The 22722-nt window shown below is 35.8% G+C and overlaps 3 protein-coding genes across 5 annotated transcripts; all 3 read left to right on the plus strand.

Annotated features, from left to right (window-relative positions):
- The first annotated feature begins 406 nt into the window (after positions 1 to 406).
- On the plus strand, positions 407 to 5447 carry LOC108995666 (TBC1 domain family member 13-like). Of its 2 annotated transcripts, XM_018971269.2 has the most exons (9): positions 407 to 867; positions 1283 to 1375; positions 2392 to 2496; positions 2613 to 2765; positions 2900 to 2998; positions 3090 to 3218; positions 4463 to 4642; positions 4849 to 4965; positions 5143 to 5447. In XM_018971269.2, the coding sequence occupies exons 1-9, from the start codon at positions 547 to 549 to the stop codon at positions 5320 to 5322; spliced, it is 1377 nt and encodes a 458-aa protein (XP_018826814.2). In that variant the 5' UTR covers positions 407 to 546; the 3' UTR covers positions 5323 to 5447. The 2 variants fall into 2 exon arrangements, with proteins under 2 accessions (XP_018826814.2, XP_018826815.1); XM_018971270.2 differs by lacking the exon at positions 2900 to 2998 and having other exon boundaries at positions 431 to 867.
- A 1111-nt stretch (positions 5448 to 6558) lies between these two features.
- Positions 6559 to 10260, plus strand: LOC108995583 (phospholipase D alpha 1-like). Of its 2 annotated transcripts, none has more exons than XM_035688064.1 (3): positions 6559 to 6750; positions 7516 to 9409; positions 9678 to 10260. In XM_035688064.1, the coding sequence occupies exons 1-3, from the start codon at positions 6658 to 6660 to the stop codon at positions 10109 to 10111; spliced, it is 2421 nt and encodes an 806-aa protein (XP_035543957.1). In that variant the 5' UTR covers positions 6559 to 6657; the 3' UTR covers positions 10112 to 10260. The 2 variants fall into 2 exon arrangements, with proteins under 2 accessions (XP_035543957.1, XP_035543960.1); XM_035688067.1 differs by having other exon boundaries at positions 6711 to 6750; positions 7477 to 9409.
- A 4117-nt stretch (positions 10261 to 14377) lies between these two features.
- On the plus strand, positions 14378 to 15343 carry LOC108995607. The gene is made up of 2 exons (XM_018971196.2): positions 14378 to 14679; positions 14812 to 15343. Exons 1-2 carry the CDS (start codon positions 14502 to 14504, stop codon positions 15072 to 15074), a joined length of 441 nt encoding a protein of 146 aa, XP_018826741.1. The 5' UTR covers positions 14378 to 14501; the 3' UTR covers positions 15075 to 15343.
- Positions 15344 to 22722: the final 7379 nt, after the last annotated feature.

A 22722-nucleotide genomic window follows, 5' to 3' on the forward strand; every position in this document is an offset into this window, starting at 1 on the left:
CATTTTTTAAAATTTAATAAAATATTTTAATTTAAAACATTTTAATATTATTTATAAAATATTTTATTAAAATATTTTAAATATCCAAACCAATCCTTTACGTGCAGTTCATTAGATTTGCCACCTCTGATTCATTAATCATTGCCAAGCATGGGTCCCCTCACTGTACTGGACCGCCCATATCTTCTACGTACGCACCCACCTATCATCGATTTAACCCGGCAACTTGAAGCAATTGAAGGAAGGGGGATCCACAGGATCCGGCTGCACATAGCATCATGCCCTGATTGGGCCATAGTAGAATTCAAATATCTTCGGCCCAACCAATATGGGCCGTTGATACGAAATAGTGGGCCAACCTACCATTCAACCGATTTAACTACCATTCTTCCCGCGCGAGAGACAGATACAGAGTGACCGAGTTCATTTCCCGAGTCATGAACTCAAACACCCTCTTTCTCTCTTCACCTCTCTATGGAACCAAACATACCCACCAACTCAACTCGCCCGGCTCACCACCCTTGAATCGGTCCCGACTCGCCTGTCATGCTCAAAGGCAAGCTCAAGCTTCCGCTCCCAGAGAAAGCCCGCCGGGTCTTCCCTGACCGGCTTGGCAGCTTGGTCGCTGGCTTCGATGACAAAGAAGAAGATAATGGGGGCTCCGATATAGCATTTGAGCCTGGAGAAGAGCTCGAGACCTTTCAACCCAACGGCTTTGGATCTGATAGAGCGAGCGATGATGACAAGAAATTTCAAGAAGAATTAGAAGTAAAAGTCCGGCCAAGGCCCGATAAAGATGGGGCGGGCCCGGCATCGGTGTCACGAGTCATTGCGGCCGACGAGAAAAGATCAGATCTTGAATATGAGGTGTGGGATTTAAGCGTTTAATCTTTTATACAAGACAACCACTTTGATTGTAGTGAGAGAGCTTTTGTACGGGTTGGGATTTGTAGGTTTCTTTCACATTCTAAATTTGGGTAGTTTATTGGTTTAGTTGAGGTCTAGTTTATACGTTTGGTCTCTCTCCCTTTGGTTGCCGGGAAAATTATGGAAGACGAATGAAAATAAAATAATTACCAAAAAATGTGTTTGTGAAGATGTCGATTTAGCTAATAAGATGGAAAATACCATTCAACAGAGGATAACACCCGTGCATGTGGATAAGGTTTTAAGTTTTTTTCCATTTTCCCTTCATCTTTTAAAGCACCCAAATGGAACATTTATTTGTGCTTTTTCTTTTTGGTAAAAAAACCTTTGATTTTTTTCCTTTTTAATCAATTAGCTTTCTCGGCCGGAGATAAATTTGGAAAAGTTACAACGAATTGCTAGTACAGGGCTTCCTGATGGAGGACGTTTGCGCGCAATGGCTTGGAAGGTAAGAGAGTTCTATGCATTGGTTAGCCATGTTTAAATTATTCAATAAGAATTGAAATTTACAAAAAGAAAAGTTCTCGTTATATGCAATAATTGTCTGTGCTTTTAACAGACTAAATTGGCTAAGCATAGACATCAAATGGACTTGTAGTTTTGGTTTCCAAAAATATTTGGGTATAAAATTTTGTGCAGAAAGAAATAGACTCTGCCGAGTGTCTTAGATGATATAGTGAACCCAACTGATGTTTAGCTATAGATTTTCAAAGTTGATGAGGAACAGTTTTAGCTGATGGCGTATTTATGCTAATATACAAATTTGCTGATAGCTGATGAAAGCTCGGATATTGGTGCTGCTGTTTTCTAGTTTCACTACAGCACAATCATATCATTGTCATATGAGGTTGTAATCGTCTAATAGGCATTGAAAATATCATTTGTGAAAATATAAGTTCTGACTTCTGATTGAACATGATACTAGAGCTGCAATCATTGGATCGTTAGGAATCGCGATCGAAGCTTTGTATCCCAACTAGGATGTCTGTCATCTTTCTTTCTTCTTTTTTTTCTTCATCGTAATTCACCTTTGCTCAGCGGACTTCTTTAAAAATCAACATCAGCCTCACATCAATTGTAAAGAATGCCCCTTTATAAATGATAAAAGATTTATGGTAGCAGGTGGTAAGATGAATAAATGTGCCGTCTTACAACCAACAGAGTTATCCCTTGGCTCATAGGCTTTTCAAAGTATTTCAACAACAGAAGATCTTTAATTTTTTTCACCAAGAAAAAAATGCTATATGGGTCTTGCCCTGTGTGCATAATATGTATGTATACGTGTCTCTATATATTACAAAAGCCATAAGACAACAAATAATAGTGGATTGTTTCAAAATTGGAGAATTAGAAGTTTCACTTCTAGTCTAGATGTCAAGATGATTCTTGAATACCATTCTTTGATACTTGTGATTGTTTGAGTATGAGCATTGATACTGATAGTCTGAATATGGTTTCTACCAGCTGCTCCTAGGCTACTTACCTCCTTCTCGTGACCTATGGGAAAAGGAGTTGACTGAAAATCGAAAGAAGTATGCTAATCTAAAAGAGGAGCTTCTCCAAAGTCCTGTAAGATGCTGCTCACCGACCACTTCACATCTAGTTTAGCTTCAGATAAATATCTTAAAAATGACCTACATCAAAATGCATGATTTCTGGCTAATGGAAATCTTGAATCTAGACAGTCAGAATTCACAAAAAGAAAAGATGGAACCTTTAGTTCTGACGAACAGCATGTTGACAGTGATATGGATGGGCCTCTACAGCGACAAGGAATTTCTCCAGAAGACCATCCTTTAAGCCTTGGTAAAGCAAGCGTCTGGCATGAATACTTTCAGGTACATGTCTTCTCCATTCTAAGGTTTCTTTTGAATGCCTTCTGCCATAATTGAGTTGATGTCTCTTTTTGTTTTCCCTTTCTGGATGCATATATTGAGTTGATGTTTGTCAGTAAAGATCCATTTGTTTCTAGCATACAGAGATTGTAGAACAGATTGATCGTGATTTGCAACGCACACACCCAGATATGAAATTCTTCTCAGGGGACTCATCATTTAGTAGGAAAAATAAAGTATCTCATTGCCTCATCCCTAGCCTTTCTTTAGTTTTTACTTATTTGTGAGATTTCCTACTGACATGCAGAGGCGAATTCTCATTCACAGGAAGCAATGAGAAATATTCTTATCCTGTTTGCAAAACTAAATCCAGCAATTCGTTATGTGCAAGGCATGAATGAGGTCTTGGCACCGATATACTTTGTGTGTACTACTGACACTGATGAGCAAAATGCTGTAAGGACTTTCTGCAGTTTCTTATCCTTATTTATCTACTCATTAATTTGATTTAGTATATATTCAAAATCTAGTTCACTATGGCTTCAGACTGTTGTGGATTGCCAGTCTTGCGTATATCTGGAAAAAACTAATGGACTTGCAGTCTGGGCTGTAAATGAACCAGTCTGTTTGATAGCCCGCTCTGTTAAACTCAAATCGAACTCGACTCGTGAAAAAAAAAAGCTCGTTCGTGAAAGCAGTTACCCGCTCGATTTGTAAATGACACATACCCAACAAAACTCGACTCGACCCAGTTAAGGCTTGTTAAGGCCCGCTCGTTTATGCTCGAGTCGACTCGTTAGCTTGACTCGATTAAAACTCATTCATATATTGATAAATATATATATACACCTATGTATATATACATATATATATATGTATTAGCTAATAATATAAGCATACCACTTTTATAACTAAATATATAATATGTAATCTAATTACTTATGTCTATATAGTGAATATATTTCATAGGTATATTTTATAATTTGTATAATAATTAGTCGATAAAATTTAATAATTTCATATACTAGTATGTGGGAACCATATATGAAATAGATATATGCTATCATATTAAGTGTATATATTAATAATATATACACGCATATAATATATTGTTATTTTGAATAAATATCAACTAGTTGGATATTAATTACTTATAATTTTTTTTAAATTTTATAATTCAATGAAAGTTCTACTTGTTAGTTGTATAAATTCAATATTAGATTTTTTATTTATTTATTTATTTAATTTATTAATTATTAAATCTTATTAAAAAAATAAACAATTCGAGGTCGAGGTCGAGGTCGAGCTTGGCTCGACTTGAACTCGTTTGTGGGACGAGCTCGGGCTCGAGTATTTTGAGTCAAGCCGAGCTCGGCAAGCCAAAGCTCTGCTCGGCTCAGCTCGGCTCGGCTCGATTACAGCCCTACTTGCAGAATAATTTTTTATGCTCACAGCTGACTCTATACCCTTACACAGGATGTTTTCACCACCTAATATGTATTAGATTTTTCATGCAAACTTCTTTAAATCTTATTATTCTTCAAACCTTATATGAAATTCATGATGCATCAGAGACAGATTTTTCTTAGACAAAACTAAATAAAAAATTCTGATATAAGTTGGTTTCTATTTCTGCTTTCATGTTGCTGAACTGATAGACTAATGATGTCAGTCTACATCATGTTTGTTATTCCCCACAGGGAAATGTAGAAGCAGATAGTTTTTCTTGCTTTGTCAGGCTATTAAGCGACTCAGTGGATCACTTTTGTCAACAATTGGATAATAGTGCAGTTGGTATACTTTCCACTCTTTCCCGCTTATCAGAGTTATTAAAAGCCAACGATGAGGAATTGTGGTGGCATCTTGAGTTCACATCCAAGGTAAAATAAATCAAAATGCATTATAATTGATGCTTTTTAGGATTTTATCCTAATATGTCTCATCAGTATTTTAACCAAACACATATAATTTTGGTTTTAAGCTCTTCTGGAGGCCAGCTTAGTCAATTAGGAATCACTTATCTCAGGGCAGCTTGCTTATATTACACTAAAATGTGCAGGCTTATATTATTTGTTTTTTTGAGCAGGTGAGGCCACAATTCTATGCATTCAGGTGGATTACATTGCTACTCACTCAAGAATTCAATTTTCAAGTCATTTTAAGAATTTGGGATTCTCTTTTGGGTAATCCTTTTGGTGTTCAGGTCCATCTCTTTTCCTCTTCCTGTCTCTCCCTTACTCACCCTAGTTGTTACTGGCCTTAACGTCTTTACTCCAATATTTTATAGTTAATCTAGTTTCTTTGGCCATTTCCTGGAACATAATGGTTTACCAATCTATCTGAATGCTAATTTGTTGGAGGTAAACTTCATTGACTGCAGGACATGCTCCTACGAGTTTGTTGTGCAATGCTGCTATGTGTTAAGAGCAGGCTACTGAGCGGTGATTTTGTGGCTAACTTGAAGCTTTTACAGCACTACCCTGATATAAACATTGAATATCTTCTCCAGGTAGCTCAGGATCTCAGTCCAGACACATCTTCTTTTCGCTTATCTCCATAGATCATTGCAATTGTGCTTCTGTATAGAATGTATCTTTGACATAATTTTGTAACAACATACCGGATCTACACTATCAGTTGAGTTATTTCTAATGCATAATCACTTTTTCAAAGGATCGATCTCGTTGATAGCCAACGGCATTCAACTCCAAGTCATATAAGCATGATTACTAAGATCTTTGTGCAGGATTACATACATGAAATATTCTTGTATACAACTTTATTCAAGCTAGAGCACATTGTCAGGGTGCTGTCGAGCAGTGGTGGCTTTTACAAAATGAGTAGATAGGTTCGGGGGGGTGTTCATTTGGCACCACAGTCATGGACTCATGCTCGAATTCTTATGCTCTACTCTTTATCTTGATTAGCCAATTGCGCAAGTCTTTTTGAGGTGAAAGAGCAAAAAAAATGCTCAAAATTAGGCACAAAATTCTGGCTTTGGACCCTTGATTTTGACCTGTCGTGCCAAACAAACAAAATATAAATAGTACTATTTCATCATTTTTCCTTTTGATGAAGTATCCATTGAAGAGATAACCTCCACAAAACTAAAATCTTTAAACTCAGAATCAGCATTCAATCGACCCCTGAATGCCAGCAGCTCCAGCAACAAATGAACCAACTTGCAACTCAAAAGTTCAGCAAACATAAGTAATCAAGTTTAACTGCTCATTGGAGAACCAATATAAATCGGACCGCATACTTCTGCAAGATGATGCCTAATCGAAGTACCTTTTTCGAAAACATATTGGCTCTGCATGGATCCTTAAAGGAATAAGGCTGATGAGTTTGTCTTTAAGAATCATGAGCAAACCTATTGAAAAAGACAAAGGGTGCACCGAGATCCGGGGTTTACCACCTTATCATTACCATTATTTTTGTTCTCCCTGTATTGCCACTTGCAGTTTTATTCTGAAACTGACCGTCTTTCACGCCACCAACTGGTCGTTATTGTATTAATGGCTTGAAGGACTCGTTTTATAATCTCTCTACAATCAGCTTTTTTTTTATTTTTAACAGAATTAAACATAGTTCACCTAAACCACTAATTCTTGTAGACAACATTGTTTTGAATCAACTTCCTTTCAACTCTTAACTCTCGGATTTACATTGCTTCTTCCGCAAGAACTTTCTAACGTGAGCTGACTTTCTCCTCATCAAGTCAAAGTTTTTGGTCAGCTCTTCTGCTTCATCTCCTCTTTCTTTGCTATTCGATTTTGTGGGTGTTTCGGATCCTTACCGGTGGTCCATTGTGGTGTTTTTCTTTTGATAACTTTATTCTCAAGATTGAAATCTGAGGTCGGTCTTTCTGGTGAGGAAGTTAGCAGATCGACCAATGGCGCAACTGCTGCTGCATGGGATCCTTCACGCTACAGTCTATGAGATTGATAGGGTTTCTGGCAAAGGTTGCTGCATGGGCCTCTGCAAGGTACAGTCATTTTATTCTGAAAATTATATCCCACGATCTTCTTTCCGAGTCGTGTAGATTTGTATCGACCTTTCTCTTTTTTGGGTATTTGTCCTACCTGAGTTACGTTCTAAAGAAGAAGGAAATGAAAAGGGTTATTCATCTGGAAAAACAAAAAAACTAAGCTCTGCTTCCTCTCTGCTTCACATGCAATGCCGTGCTCAAGACAGCAAGTCATCCGATGAAAGAAAATATACTGTTGAAAAGAGCTCGAGTTGGTTTGGATAGTCAGTTGAGATGATATGAGATGAGATGAGATGAAATATTTTGTTGAAAGTTAATAAAATATTATTAAAATATAATTTTTTAGTATTATTTTTATTTTAGAATTTGAAAAAGTTGAATTATTTATTATATTTTTGTATGAAAATTTGGAAAAGTTATAATGATAAGATGAGATGAGATGTTTTGTATATCCAAACGATGAGAAATGTTAAATAACTAAAACATTCCTCCAATGTCCAGGAAACCATATGCATACATGAAGTTTCATACATTAAAACAAAGAGTTTGGTTATTTCATATTTGAATGTTCGGAAACTATACCTTTTAATCAAAATAATAAAACTAATATTTGCTGATGAGATGTCTTTAGTTGATGGTGCAGTAGAATAATTATCACTTTTTCTGTGTATTGTTTGTTTATGTTTCAGTTTTTCTCACACTGATTCTTTTCATCAAGAACAGATTGTGGCTGACTCAAATTGTCAATGACTTTTAATGCAGCTGATGGAAAACGTAGAGCTGGGGTTTGGAAAAGGTAAATCCAAAATCTATGCAACAATTGACGTAGAGAATACTACAGTTGCCCGTACTAGACTACTGAAAAATGAACACTCTAATCTCCAATGGTCCGAATCTTTCCACATCTACTGTGCTCACAAGGATTCTCATATTGCGTTCTCTATCAAAGAAGATGATCCTATTGGGGCAAGAGTAATCGGTAAAGCTTATATGCCTGTTGGGGACATAGTAAGTGGTGAAGAAGTGAATGGATGGCTTAGGATCTTGAATAAAAACCATAAACCTCTCCATGGAGGTCCCAAAATCCACGTGAAGTTACAATTTTTTGATGTCACTCGAGAATGTAACTGGTCTCGGGGAATTAGAAGGAATAAATTTCCAGGAGTCCCTTTCACATTCTTTCCACAGAGACATGGTTGTAGAGTTACTCTTTACCAAGATGCTCACATCCCAGACAAATTTATCCCGAAAATCCCTCTTGCTGGGGGTAAGTACTATGAGCCACAACGATGCTGGGAAGATATCTTTGATGCCATTTCCAAAGCAAAGCATTTGATATACATTGCTGGATGGTCTGTATATACTAAGATCAAGTTGGTGAGGGACTTGAGGAGACAAAAGCCTGAAGGAGAGCTGACCTTTGGGGAGCTTCTTAAAAACAAGGCAAGTGAAGGGGTAAGGGTCTTGATGCTTGTTTGGGATGACAGAACTTCTGTAAAATTGCTAAAGAAGGATGGAGTAATGGCTACCCATGATGAAGATACGGAAAGCTATTTCCATAACACTGGAGTACACTGTATTTTATGCCCTCGAAATCCTGACAACAGCGAAAGCATTGTTCAAGACATGGAGGTTTCCACCATGTTCACTCATCACCAGAAGATTGTGGTTGTCGATAGTGGGATGCCCATTGGAAATTCTGGAAAGAGGAGGATAGTGAGCTTCATTGGTGGCATTGATCTTTGTGATGGGAGATATGACACTCCCCTTCATTCCATTTTCAGGACTCTATATACAGCCCACCATGATGACTTTCATCAGCCCAACTTTGCTGGTGCCTCAATCAAGAAAGGTGGACCTAGGGAGCCTTGGCATGACATTCACTGCAGGTTAGAAGGACAAATTGCCTGGGATGTTTTATTCAATTTTGAGCAGAGATGGATGAAGCAAGGCATAAAGGGCTTGCTTATTCGATTAAAAGATTTAGATAAAATATTCATTGGTCCATCTCCAGTTATGTATCCTGAAGACTATGACACATGGGATGTTCAATTGTTCCGATCAATTGATGGAGGAGCTGCCTTTGGCTTCCCTGATAGTCCTGAGGACGCAGTCAGGGTAGGTCTTGTCACTTGGAAGGATAATGTAATTGAAAGAAGCATACAGGATGCTTACATCAATGCCATTAGACGAGCAAAGAGTTTCATTTACATTGAAAACCAGTATTTTCTCGGAAGCTCATTTTGCTGGAATTCACAAGACCTTAAGGTTGAGCAGATTGGTGCTGTACAACTAATTCCAAAAGAGCTGTCACTAAAGATTGTTAGTAAAATTGAGGCAGGAGAAAGATTTAGTGTCTATGTCGTCATTCCAATGTGGCCAGAGGGTATCCCCGAGAGTGCAGCTGTGGAGGAAATATTGAATTGGCAAAAGAGGACAATGGAGATGATGTACAAAGACATTGTTCAGGCCCTTCAAACCAAGGGAATTGAGGCAAACCCGAAGGACTATTTGACATTCTTTTGCCTTGGCAATCGAGAGAGGATGAAAAGCGGAGAATATGAACCTTCAGAGAAACCAGAAAATGATACAGACTACAGCAGAGCTCAGAAAGCCAGGCGGTTCATGATATACGTTCATGCCAAGATGATGATAGGTAAATTGGTTCATCATTGTTTTTCTTGATAGGTTGAGGTGCCTACTTTTATGTTGTTTGCTTGAAAATCTTGGAATTCCTTAGTTCCCATAACCTACGTGCATATAAATGTCAACTCAAACCTTTATGTAGAAGTCCAGATACTCACGACATATATGGTAAACTGAAAATAGTCTTATGAAAATCAAATGTGCTTCAATTATAATTATGTCAACTCAAACACATCTTGAGGACTTGAACTAGGTTTGGACGATGTCTGCTTTTGCAGTTGACGATGAATACATAATCATTGGATCTGCCAACATCAATCAAAGGTCAATGGATGGTGCCAGGGATTCAGAGATTGCCATGGGAGCCTATCAACCATTTCACCTAGCCACTAGTCAGCCAGCCAGGGGCCAGATCCACGGCTTCCGAATGGCATTGTGGTACGAGCACTTGGGCATGCTAGACGACTTCTTCCTCCAACCAGAGAGTGTGGAATGTATCCAAAAAGTGAACCAAATTGCCAGGAAGTACTGGGACTACTACTCCAGTGAGACACTGGACCATGACTTGCCTGGCCATTTGCTTAGTTATCCCATCAATATTGCCGAAAACGGGGAGGTCACAGAGCTTCCGGGGACAGAATTCTTCCCAGACACCAGGGCTAAAATTCTTGGATCCATGTCTAAGTTCCTTCCTCCAATTCTCACTACCTAATTACCACCTTGTTCTGATCTGATTTAAGAAATGAGCTCATTCTTTCTTCATGTTAGAGTTCACGGTACCATGGATGATACACGAAGTATAAGCTGGCAGGCTAGTTGCTTGAAACTTATAGATAAAAACAAAGTATATAATAATTTGTACACAACCACCATTTTATTTACTTACTAAGGTAATCACTACAACTTGATTTTGATTATTTGCTCATTATATTTACATTGTTCAACCCATGTAACCAGAATCGTTTTACTCTTCAACTTCTCATTGCCAGAGTTAAATTCCACACCAAGCAACTTGAAAGTGATAGTCTTTAGAACACTCAAAGCTGTTTTTAAAAAGCAGCCAGAGTTGCATGCTCTGATCTGCTCTGCTCTCTCTGCCTGAGTTGATTTTGAGTAGGAAAGTCTCTTAGCTTGGTCTATGACTGAGATTCTTATTGGGTAATTCGGCTTCTAATGCATAATAATTATAGAAAGATTTTAAATTTTTTTTTTTTTTTGAAATGCAAGCTTAACCAAACCACTCTTTAGATTCGAATTATTGGGTGCAAACATATTTTAGGGATAATCAAATAAAAAACAATCTTTGTTGAAATTATTCGGAACGTACTTACGAGAAACTATTTGTTGATGAGCTATGCACTCCATATTAATTTGGATTTTGTTCCCGAACATCTGGTGCCAATAAAAAAAACTATTTAACTATGACTATGTCTCAACTTGGAAGCAAGAACCATTTTCGCATTCTAACTTTCGTTAAATTATTATAGCTATTTTTGCGCATCACGCTACTTTGTGATTAATTTTCATTAATTACTAAAAGACTACCAAGTGAAGTCCTTGTTAATACATTGGGACCTGTCAAAATCATATAGTAAGTCGAATTCTGTTACGTATAATTATTTTTACGTATTTTTTTATGTATTTTATATAATTAGTCAAAATAATTATTTTATATTAAAAAAAATAATACAGTCGATCACATTAATAAAATACATTAAAAAATACGTAAAAGTGATTACAGATAAAATTTTTGTTAACTAATTGATGTACCCAAAACTTTGGTTTTGGCAAATTTGACTTGATCTAAACCCTTATCCATATAGATGACGATATTAAATTACGTGGATTCTTTTTCAACTAGATTCCTCTCTCTCATGCCAATATTCTAATGCTAGCAATCGGGGGCTCTTAACACAAAAACCATATTCCTCACAGTTTTCCTTTCCTTTCTTTCCTTTTTATTTTCTTTTTTGGGTAGGTTCGACTTTCGAGCACCTTTCATAATTATGAAGTGATTTGATATTATTTTGATTTTACTTTTACAATGTTTAAGATATTTATATTATTTCTTCAAAAAAAAAAAAAAAAGATATTTATATTATCTTATTTTAATATACTTTTTTTTATAAATATGAATGTATTTTTTGTATTTAATAATTCAAAAAGTAAAAATGTAATTTTCAAAAAAAAATTTCTTTTTTCTCTCTTTTCCATCTTCTTTTATTTAATAATTTAAGTAGTGATAGGATTACTATTATTTTACTATCTATTTATTACTTATAGTGTATGTATTTTTTTATCATTTTTTAAGTATTTTTTTAACATACTGAATTATTAAAAAAAATTAAAAAAATATATAATTTTATTAATAATCAACTTTTTTAACTATTAAATAAAATAAAAATTAAATACAATAAAAATAATAAATAAGCAGTAGCATTTTCCTTATATTTTATTTTCTATCAACAATCATGAAACATGTACTCGTTTCACTTATCCAAATGTTTGCAGATTCTCCAAACTTTTCAAGTCTACACGCTACAAAAACCAGAGGATGAGAGGAGTTTATCAGTTTTTTAAGCATCCTGTGACAGAACGATTAACCTTTTTTTAAGAGGTGGTTAGGAGAGTAAGATAAGATAGTTTGACGAATTAAATAAAATATTATTTTTTAATATTATTATTATTTAAAAATTTAAAAAAATTAAATTATTTATTATATTTTATATAAAAATTTAAAAAAATTATAATAATGAGATGAAATGCATTCTAAATCCAAATAATAAAAAAAAAAAAATTTATATATCTTTTGGTGGGCATTTAATACAAGACTTGGAATATCTTGAAAAAGTTGGGACTGTACCAAAGCTTTAACAGGGTTTCAAAGTTTCAACACAGCAAAGGGAGGATACTGCACAACTACTTTGCTTGCATGATCGGTCATTGAAACATTGATGAAAATGGAATCTTGTTTGGAATATTACCCTAAATAATTGGTCCTAAAGTACTTTTTCTCCTACTAACTTGTCCAATCATATATCTTTTCTTTTATTATTATTATTATTAAGAAAAATGATATTGTAACCCAAAAAGAATCTAAAAAAAAAAATAGAGTCATATCTTCCAAAATATGATGAAAACCCATATGTAATTTTGTTTATAAAGATGGAATGGAGATATTATATTATTGCTTGACTTTTTTTTTTTTCAATCTAATTAAGTTAAGCACACCTTATTCATCTTGAATTTATCATTTCTAGTCATATAAATTAATGTCACGTTGTTTGAGTGATTTATTATATTATATATTTAAATAAAAAACCATATAAAATACACCATCCCAACTTGTGGGCTCTCGATTTACACCATCCTGTTTGGATACAAAAAATGAAAAATTGTTTCTTCATTACAATTTTTTTAAATTTTTATAAAAAATATAATAAATAATTTAATTTTTTCAAATCTTAAAATAATAATAATATTAAAAAATAATATTATAATAATATTTTATTCGACTTTTATCTTAATTCACTATTCAATCGGCAACTTCATTATACCCATTTTGATTCAATTCAAATTTCCTTTTAGGATAATTGTTTAAACGTACCCCATTTTTTTGTTACTAAATCGGTATCCAAATATTCAATATTTTGTCGGTAAAGCATCGTAAGAATTAAGATGCCAAATACTTCCTTCTGTCCAACTTTTCAGCAAGCCTTTCACTTACTTATCCAATTGCATCAGTCTTATCAATCATTTTTTTTTTTTTTTTGCGTCTCCAAGAAAATCCAAACACATAAAACAAAGAAGGGAAAAGAAAATGAAAATAAAAGACACCAAAAAAAAAAAAATCCCAAAAAATAACAAAGAAGCCTAAGAAGGAATGTGGAAAATCATTTTATTTCAACTCTCTTACATTCACAGAAAGGCATAAAATCATATGATATAGGAGGGATATCATGAGGGCTGACAGGGCCGGCATTGTGTACACACCGGCAACAATCCCTTCTTTACGATGAGGCTGATCTACAACTTAGAACTCATGACTTCTATCTCCTAAAACTTGAGTTGCCAATCCACCTCTAACATCTAATTTATGTTAGGGAAGATACACTCAAGATATTATTTTTTATTTTAAAACAGTTATAATGATCAATATTTATAAATACATTCTAATTTATCCGTTTAGGTTCAAAGATGAGTTAAGATAGTTTTAGATGACTTAAATAAAATATTATTTATTATATTATGTATGAGAATTAGAAGGCATCTTTATAAATATTTGAGATAAATTGAGGTGAATTTTCAATACAACTGAAGGTTCAGAAGTCATCCTTACAAGTGTACGTAACTCCAAAGTAGAATGCATGAGTCCATTAAAAAGAAATCCATCAGTAGAATGCATGAGTCCCGTCCCTGCTAGTTCTTTTCATCACTTCCAATGAAGATCATCTACAGACTACTAACTAAGGAGTTGTGTTCAAAATTATGCTTGAACAAGTCAAGGACTTCCCCTACATGATAAACAAAGCATTCTTCATCCTAGCACTGCTGCTGAGACACAGCATATGAAAGAGCTACACCCCAAGAAAGCATGGAATGGAGACAACAAACGCAATTATTAGAAGGCATGACAATGGTGGTGATTAATGAATTTCTTAAGCCTCTGTCCACACAGAAGAAGCAACTGCATGATGTCACTTTGTCTTTTGACACTGCCGTGCGTTGCACGAGCAAACGTTACCTGACAGACGCACCTTTCCTTCAAAGCCCAATCACACATGCCTCCCTACATGCACATTCACCTTGACTTATTATTTAATTTACTCCTCCATTTTTATTATACAATATTAAATAAAGCAGAATAAAATAAACCCAAACCTTAACCAACCCTTGGTTTTCAATCTGTATACGAATAAAACCCATTTATTTCAAAATATAATATATTTTCACATCTGGCCCTACTCACCACCACCATGTAAACAACAGATATAACACCCCCTCCCTAGTCCCCCCCGTGCTTTTTACATCATCACATTCATATGTACTTATTATTATTTTTTTTCTGAGTCTGGCTTGCTTGCTTCTTGTTTCTTGCATCCATGTCCTCAATGATAAGCCCACAAGGTGTGGTCCTGGCCACGGCCATGGCTGTCTCCGGCACCGCCGTCCTCCTCGTGCTTCGTCTCCAAAAGTCTCTCCCAACAACCCAATTCCCCGTCGATCAAGTTCCCCGGTCCTCGCCACCAATTCTACGTCCTTGTATCTTCAGTAGTACTGGTACACAAAAAAAAAAGTCCTCTCTGCATTGACTCTCTCGCATACATTCAATTCTTGTTGTCTATGCTAATGGGGGTTCTTTTTTTTTATTTTTTGTTTTTTGTTTTTCTTTTGTGTTTGGTGGCTGTATAGAGGGAAAGAAGAGAGAGAAGAAGAAGAAGAGAGTGCAATTTGCAGAAGATGTGGTGGATCCAAGTGGGGATGGGAAGGAGTATAGGAGGCAGCATGATGCAATTAACAGTTGTTCTTCTTATTCTTCTTCTTCATCAGCAACACCAACAAAGTTAGGAAAGAGCAGCAGAGGTGAAACCAGAGGAATGCCAGCCAATAGGGTGGCTCTCTACAATGGAATTCTCAGGGATCGTGGAGTTCAGCGATTGGCCTACTCGTATTGATTGACCTTCTGTATAAAACTCCTGTTTTTTTGTCTGTAAATGTAGTCTCTCTCTCTCTCTCTCTCTCAGGGGATATGTCATAAATGTTAGGAAGGAAGCCTGCGGTTCCCGTTCTAATAAACTGATTGGGTACAGGGGTTGGATCCTCTTGGAACCTGGAAGTGGATTTTGTTAATAATCCAAACTCCAAAGAGTAATTTCTTGGGTTTTGTTCATAGTTGGCATAAAGAACTTTTGTTTTTTCTTTTCTTTTGTATTTTCTTTTTCTTTTTTGTTTTTTTTTTGTTTTTGTTGGAGAGTGAGTCCTCCTTCTTTTTCTAGTTTTCTTCTCTGCTGGACTGTTTTTTTTTTTTTTTTGAGCTCTCTGCTAGACTGTTTCACTTTCACAGAAGTACTCAAAACAAATCACATGCAATTTCTTTTCTTTTCTTTTTCTTTGTCTGACATGTAAAATGCAGAGACTGCTAAAACAGCAAATATTTATTGTAATTTTTTCTTGGTCTGACATGCAGTAGTTTCTATTTCACAGTATTTGGTTCTTTTCTATTTACTGCAGGGTGAAGATACCTGTGTTCACAAGTTATGATACTTGATTACATCTATTTAAGCCCATAAAACATGATAAGGTAAGGGGGACTGATGGTTTGGAGGTGCAAACACAAAGAAAAGAAGAGAGAGAGAGGAAAAAAAAAAAAACCACTGGGTTTGTACAGTTACCATAAAGAGGGAGCATCGTGTTTTGTAGCCTGAAAACATCAGGAAATTACTGAATGTTGCACCCTTTTATTTCCGCCCAAAGAGGGTTCCTTTAGACCACTTTCCTGACCAGTGGGTATTCATGAGAGGGGATGTGAAAACAACAATTTTAGGTCCACCCCATAAACCTTATTTTATTTTTTTGTCTATATGCATAATGCTCATGATATTCCTTGAAATGGTTCCACCAAATATACATACAGACACACATACATGCATAGACAATTATCTTGTGATGCCTATTTTCATCAAGAAAGCTTTTATATTTTAGGAGCCACCAATTGTAAGTAATCTGAGTAGGGGGCAAGCTATTAGGGGTGCGGGGCTCCTTGCCCCAGCACCCCAAGCACATACTCGGGTAAGGGCCCTCCAATCCCCCTCTCTTGTGTCCCATCCAAATTGTTTATAAGTCGATCAAGAAATTATATATGATCTTGGTTGGAGTGGAACCTTCACCAGTTTAGATAATTCTGGTTAGGGTTGTGCAAAACCCGACCCGACCCGACCCGAACCGCACCGATCCGAACCAAACCAAAAAATCGGTTTAAATTACATATCGAGTTCGACTCGTACAACCCACCTCTTAAAACATGAAACCCTATCCACCCACATCCCACTTCCCCACTTCTCTTCGTCACGACGCTATCATCCACAACTCGAGAGTCTGAAATGATTTACTTGGAGCGACGGACGATGCGTGACGAAAGCTACAAGTTTTACTAGGAGAGAATCAATGGATTGTTTTGTTTGCTTCGTTCGGTTTACATCGACTTCTCTTCTCTTATTCTCCTTCCAATGTTCAAGTTTTGGTATTTTCGTCTTTGCTTTTCATTTATTTTTTACCTCGTTTCCTTTCTCTGCTTTCATGGGCGGTGGGCCTTATTGGCTATGGTATTCAGTGGCTTGTGATTACTAATATCATCACCTTGCCTTACGTTTCGAATAAGACGATGATACGTTGATGGGTCTTCCTGCTTTGTTACACACGCTTAATCTGAACATTTTGTCTTGATACCGTTTAACAAGGATAAAGTTTGTTTCTTTTTTCCTTTTGAATAATTGTATTCTATGGGAATCTCCAAATGATACCGTGTTTCTGTGCGAAAATCCGATATTTTCAAAGTACTCGATTCTGGGTATAAGCTTTTTTTCGACACTAGTGGAAAGTAAATACGTGTGCTTGTTTGCCTCGAAGATGCCGATACTTATAGGCGAGTCAATACATACCCAAAGTTCAAACCAACTGCCAAATTAAAAATTAAAAATAAAAAAGTCAAACCCGACTAGAAACTGTCAATATACGGGTCGGGTCGAGTCAGGTTGGTCCAAAAACATGGACGGGTTGCAGGCCTGATTCTGGTCATGTTCTTGGGTAAAATCTTTAGTCCTAATTTGATGTGATTTTTGTGATATTTTGACATCATGTCTAAAAATATAAAATAATGATGCGAAGAGAAATTGTCCGTGTCTGGTTTAAAATTACCTGTTATAAATTTGAGGAATTTCTTTTAATTTCATGAAAATATAAATTGAGTTCAACTTTGCAAAAGTTATATGGAATACTTCCAAACATCTTTATTTGAATTATCAAATGGAATTAGATAAAACAAATGTGAGAGTAAGAAGTTTTAAACATTTTTTAAAATGTCAAATAAATGATCTAAAAACTTATATATTAAAAATGTCTATAAGGTCTAGAGATCGAAATCTCCCCTCCTCCACTCAAATAATAATAAATAAAAAAAATCAAATGTATGTATAATATATTAATAAAAATAAAAGCACCCATGTGCTGTAGAGGCATTTGTTTACTCTCTCTCTTCTCTTCTCGGCAACTTCCACACAAGGAGGAAGAGAATTTTAAGTTGTCATGTGGACCTATGAACAGTCTCTACTCCTTTTGATATATAGACCTTATCACATGCCCATGCCTTTGTAAATGCATACGAAGCATCATGTGCGAACATAGCTCTTGGCTTTAGATGCTTCTCTTTCTCATCCCAAACCCAAAGCTCTTCTTCCAACCACCCAACAAAAATAAATAAAGACGCCTTCTCCATTGACCTAACACCACCTTATAATAACTCCCAAGACTATGAAAATTTGACATTATTGATCTTCTATTTTTACTTTTTTATTTCTCGTTCTATATTGTAATCACTGACAAAGCCTTCTCCATTTCAAATGAAACTGATAATATTCATTTCATGTAAAATATAAGATATTTTAGTCATTTCACATGTTAACAACATATGAAATTATCAAAATATTCCTTATTTTATATTAGGGTTTGTTCGGATATAAGAAGCATCTCAACTCATCATATCTCATATTATCTGATTATTATAATTTTTTTAAATTTTTACATAAAATATAATAAATAATTTAATTTTTAATTTTTATTTTATCTAATCTTTTATCTTAATTCCTTATCAAACTTCCCCTAAGTGAATACTATCCATTTTCAGTCGTGCAGGAGAGTCTGACAAATTGACCCCATTTTTTGTTTTGACATAAATGCAAACCAAACACTGAAGGCCAAGTGCCAACCAGATCGAGATTTTAAGTCCTAGATTCAAGAGTAGTGTTGTACCTATTCTTATTATTGAAAGAGATGACTCTGAATAAGGCTTTTCATCAAAGTCAGGAGTACGTGTTTAAGCCAAAATTATCGTTTGTTTTATCCAACCAAACAAAAAGTAATGTTTTTTTGTTGTCATGTTTCCTTTTTCATTCACCACATATATATATAAAAGTAGATAGGCATCTAAATCGAACACTTTTGAAAGAGGGAACACATGGCAAGCATGTGTTGGAGACAAGTTTAAGCAAGCAAAACCTCTAGAAAACAGAATGGGCAACTGAAAATTCTTGTGGGCTGCATTGATGTTCGGAACAGAATCATTATCTCAACTTGTTTCTGTCATTTTCTTGTGTATTTTCTGAGTTTATAGGCATCACTGATCTGTTGTTTGTGGGGGCTGCCTCCTCCATATTTCCTTTGTTTCTTATTATGTTTTTTTTTTCCCCTAAAAAAATACTTTTCCATGTCCCTCGTGTCTTTAGCAACAGCATGTTCTAAATTTTAAGAAGTTTTGGGAATGATTGGACCGATAGAAAATTGCTGAAAAAAAAAAAGATGTCGAGGAGATAAAACTGCTTATCTTTGATCTTGTCATCCTCTCATCTCAAATATAAAGTAATGTTAGATACAGTCATAGAATAAGTAAATATCATATAATTACTTTAAAAAAAAGTAAGATTCATTATTAAAAAAATAATTTTTTTTACGTGAGTCTTATATGTATTCACTTTTTTTAAAATGATTACACGATGTTTGTACACTCTAACTACAACTTTCTTTTCTCATATATATTTGGGAAGAGATTCGATTGGGCAGGCCATTTTCAAACATTGCTAGATTGGATAATGGAATGAACCCATAACATTTTTCTGTGAAGCAGAGGGGCAGGCGGCCAGAGCAGAGCAGAGCTGAAGTGAGATAATGGTAAGGAGAGAGAGAGAGAGAGAGAGGAATCGATCAAAATTTACTAAGTTTACTGTACCATTCATCATCTTATTAACCATAGTTGTTTATTTTTTAGGTGGCATCAAATGATTAAGAGATAAATAAATAATAAAAAATGATTTTTTAATCATTTTGATGGCATATTTACAAGATTTAATGTCAATCTTGCCCTCACGGAAGTGACTTGCATGTATGCATCCCATTGGATAGGTTTATTTCAATCAAAGGGTACACTCAATATTCGTATTCCTAGATGTGAAAATGCAAAATGGTCCCATACCTATATGATATAGCTAGGAAAAGAAATTGCAGAAAAGTCAAAGACAATGAATTTTGGGACCGAATTGATTTGTTCTAAAGTGAGGCCAAAACAAGCATGTGTCGTGTAAAATGAGTTTAATATTAATGTCATGAACATATTGGTCACCGTGGAGCATTGGAACACTTTTGCAATGATATGGGTTCGAATAGAATTTAAGAAATTGTCATTTTTGAAAAAGACTCATTTTTTGTGGCAATTTTTTTTTTTTAAAGCTATATTCAAGAATGGATACGTGATATTCCCTTGTCATGGTATGCCATATCAATTTGAATTGATATTTACACAAGTAATTTAAATTTTATGACATATATATTGTTACACAAGAAAAAGAAATGAGTGGAGGAAGGGATGGATTGCACATAGAGAGAGCTTTCTTATAAGTTTGGAAACATGATTGTTAATTTTTAGGAGGCTTCGTTTGGTTATTAAACTCGTCTCAACTCATCATTATAATTTTTTCAAATTCAAATACAAAATATAATAAACAATTCAACTTTTTCAAATCTCAAAATAATAATAATATTAAAAAATAATATTCTAACAATATTTTATCATCTCAACTCAATTCAACATCTAAACGCAGCTTTAGGCTGGTTTAGTTATACAAAACCAAATCATCTCATCTCATCTCATTTAATCATTACAACTTTTCCAAACTCACATACAAAATATAATAAACAATTCAATTTTTTCAAATATCAAAATAAAAATAATATTGAAAATTTATATTATAACAATATTTTATTCAACTTTTAACAAAATATCAAATTTCATCTCTTCTAAACTGCGTAACCAAACGAGATCTAATCTATCTAGAGCTTGGGCAGATGCAAGCTAGAGAGCTTTTTAGTGCCAACACTCCACAAATTTGAGAAGATTTATCTTTTTCTTCTTCTCATTTAATCTGAACTTTGCCGAAAGGCCAAAAAGTTCCCTAAGATTTTGGTTGCCCTGAATTTTTCTTACATTTTCCCTAATTGCTATTTGAACTGTTCATTCAATTAGCCAAAGTTGCTGATCTATAGTCAAAGTTGATTCATGAGCACTATAGAGAGGAGCTTTGGTGACCAATACCTAACATGATTGACGACGACGACAACAGCAACAAAAAAGAATGCATGTTAACGTGATTGGCAAGGCACATGGGATTGCATTCTTGTACATCTTTGGGGAAAGAGTTACTTTTGATCTACTTTACACGCTAAGAAGGAAACTTCATGGCTGTTTCTTAAAAGAAAAAAATTACTATGTTGTCCAATACTTACAGCTAAATTTCATCGTTCAGTGATTTTTTTTAGTTTTAATTAATAATTAAGGAATTAATTTTTTATATTTTTAAAAATATATAAAAATAATAAAAAAATGTGAATAAAAAAATATATTATTTTTACACTAGCGGTCACTTATAGTGGTAATGTTAGGGACCTCGGTTAAGTCCCTAAACACTATGTTCTTCACGCCAATAGTGGTGTTGTGATGACCAATCCTCCGTTCCTCTCTTGCGTGATTCACAGACAATGGTGGTCAAGATGACCACTTTGGTAGGGTAAGATCAAGTGTTTAGGCTAGAATGGATGAATGGAATGGTGAAAAAGGTTGGTAAAGTGAATGGTAGCTATGGTGAAAAGTGGTGCACCGCAATGAGGGTAGGATGAGGGTTGGCGCCACTTTGGATTAGGTTTAGGGTTTGGAAGTATGGAGATGGGTGGCTAGGGTTTGTGTTTAGGGTTTAGAAGCTAGGGCAAAGCTTGGTCGGCTAGAGTTGGCCGAACATGCAAGGGTGTGATTGATGGGATTGTTCCTAGATTCAAGGAACTCAAATGGATTTGACTTGGCCGAATATGGTAAGTGTTTGGGTCAACTAGGGATTCCTAAATTATAGGAATCCTAGTTTGGTAAGTGGAGTGGGCGGCTAGGGATCTTCCCAATTGGGAAAGTGTTGGCCGAATAGGGTTTGCTCACAATGGAAAGAGGGTTTCGGCCACTAGGATTGGAAGAGTCCAAGAATATAGGGAAAGTTGACTAACACTAGGTTAGCCAACTTTTGGGAATGAAATGGATTGAAGAGCCGAAAATAATGATAAACACCAAGAATAATATGAATGTCACTCAAGAACACAAGTAAAAACACTTATGCCTTGAATAAACAAAAGAACAAATAAGCTAATTCAACACTTGATTCACGAGTTGCACAATAATTGAATAAACCTCAAGCATTGATAAACACAACTTGGATTCATGAATTGAACCAAGTTGCAAGAACAAGATAAACAAATTACACTTATTCAAAAAATTGCAAAGTGTAATCCTCTCTTTGGGATCAACGTATCTCACCCAAAAAGCCCAAGTGCTATGGCACCAATTGTGATCTCTCAAACAAAAGTCTCTCCTCTTAGGAATTTGTCAAAAGATGTAAAAGAAATGACTAAGGGTCCTATTTATAAGTTACAACTTGGAAACCCTCAATAGGTCCCTTGAAAGTAAATAATAATTAATTAAATAAAAAAACAATAAGATAATGGCATGAACCACACTATGGCCGTGACATACATGGGCCCATGGCAGACTAAGTAGTTGCATGTTGGTCTTCGGGCTGGTCCATGGCTAAGTGGTGCGGCATGGCTTGTTGATGGTGAGCCATGTGTGTGCATGGCATGGCCCAGGCTGGTGGCCTAGGCGCTGGCTGCATGGCACGGGCTGGAGCCGTGCGCTGGATGGCATGCCTGGTGGGCATGCCACTGACCTGCTCCGCAAGGCACGGGCTGGAGTCGTACGCTAGATGGCACGCCATGGGGCATGCCACTAACCTCGCTGGTGTGCGGCAGAATGGGCATGGGCGCGCTGGCGTGCTGTAAAGTGAGTCTGGGCGTGCGGGCGCGCGCATGGGCTAGGCTGGCTGTGCGGCGCATGGGCGCACGCATGGCCTTGCTGCATATGGGCGCGCGCAGGCCCACGCGGCCCATTGGCGTGCGCAAGAGCCTGCGCACTGGGAAGCGCATGGGCGTGCGGCCCGCTGATGTGCGTGATGCCGCGCGCATGGG

The sequence above is a fragment of the Juglans regia genome, chromosome 1, assembly GCF_001411555.2.
Source record: "Juglans regia cultivar Chandler chromosome 1, Walnut 2.0, whole genome shotgun sequence".
Lineage (NCBI taxonomy): Eukaryota > Viridiplantae > Streptophyta > Magnoliopsida > Fagales > Juglandaceae > Juglans > Juglans regia.

Bases quoted from the DNA above. Each gene is read 5' to 3' on its own strand.
- LOC108995607 (XM_018971196.2), top strand. From the start codon at position 14,502: ATGTCCTCAATGATAAGCCCACAAGGTGTGGTCCTGGCCACGGCCATG. The intron at 14,680-14,811 runs GTACACAAAAAA...GTGGCTGTATAG, and splicing joins TTGTATCTTCAGTAGTACTG to AGGGAAAGAAGAGAGAGAAG.
- LOC108995666 (XM_018971269.2), top strand. From the start codon at position 547: ATGCTCAAAGGCAAGCTCAAGCTTCCGCTCCCAGAGAAAGCCCGCCGG. The intron at 2,999-3,089 runs GTATCTCATTGC...TCTCATTCACAG, and splicing joins CATTTAGTAGGAAAAATAAA to GAAGCAATGAGAAATATTCT. The intron at 4,966-5,142 runs GTCCATCTCTTT...CATTGACTGCAG, and splicing joins GTAATCCTTTTGGTGTTCAG to GACATGCTCCTACGAGTTTG.
- LOC108995583 (XM_035688064.1), top strand. From the start codon at position 6,658: ATGGCGCAACTGCTGCTGCATGGGATCCTTCACGCTACAGTCTATGAG. The intron at 6,751-7,515 runs GTACAGTCATTT...CTTTTAATGCAG, and splicing joins GCTGCATGGGCCTCTGCAAG to CTGATGGAAAACGTAGAGCT. The intron at 9,410-9,677 runs GTAAATTGGTTC...CTGCTTTTGCAG, and splicing joins TCATGCCAAGATGATGATAG to TTGACGATGAATACATAATC.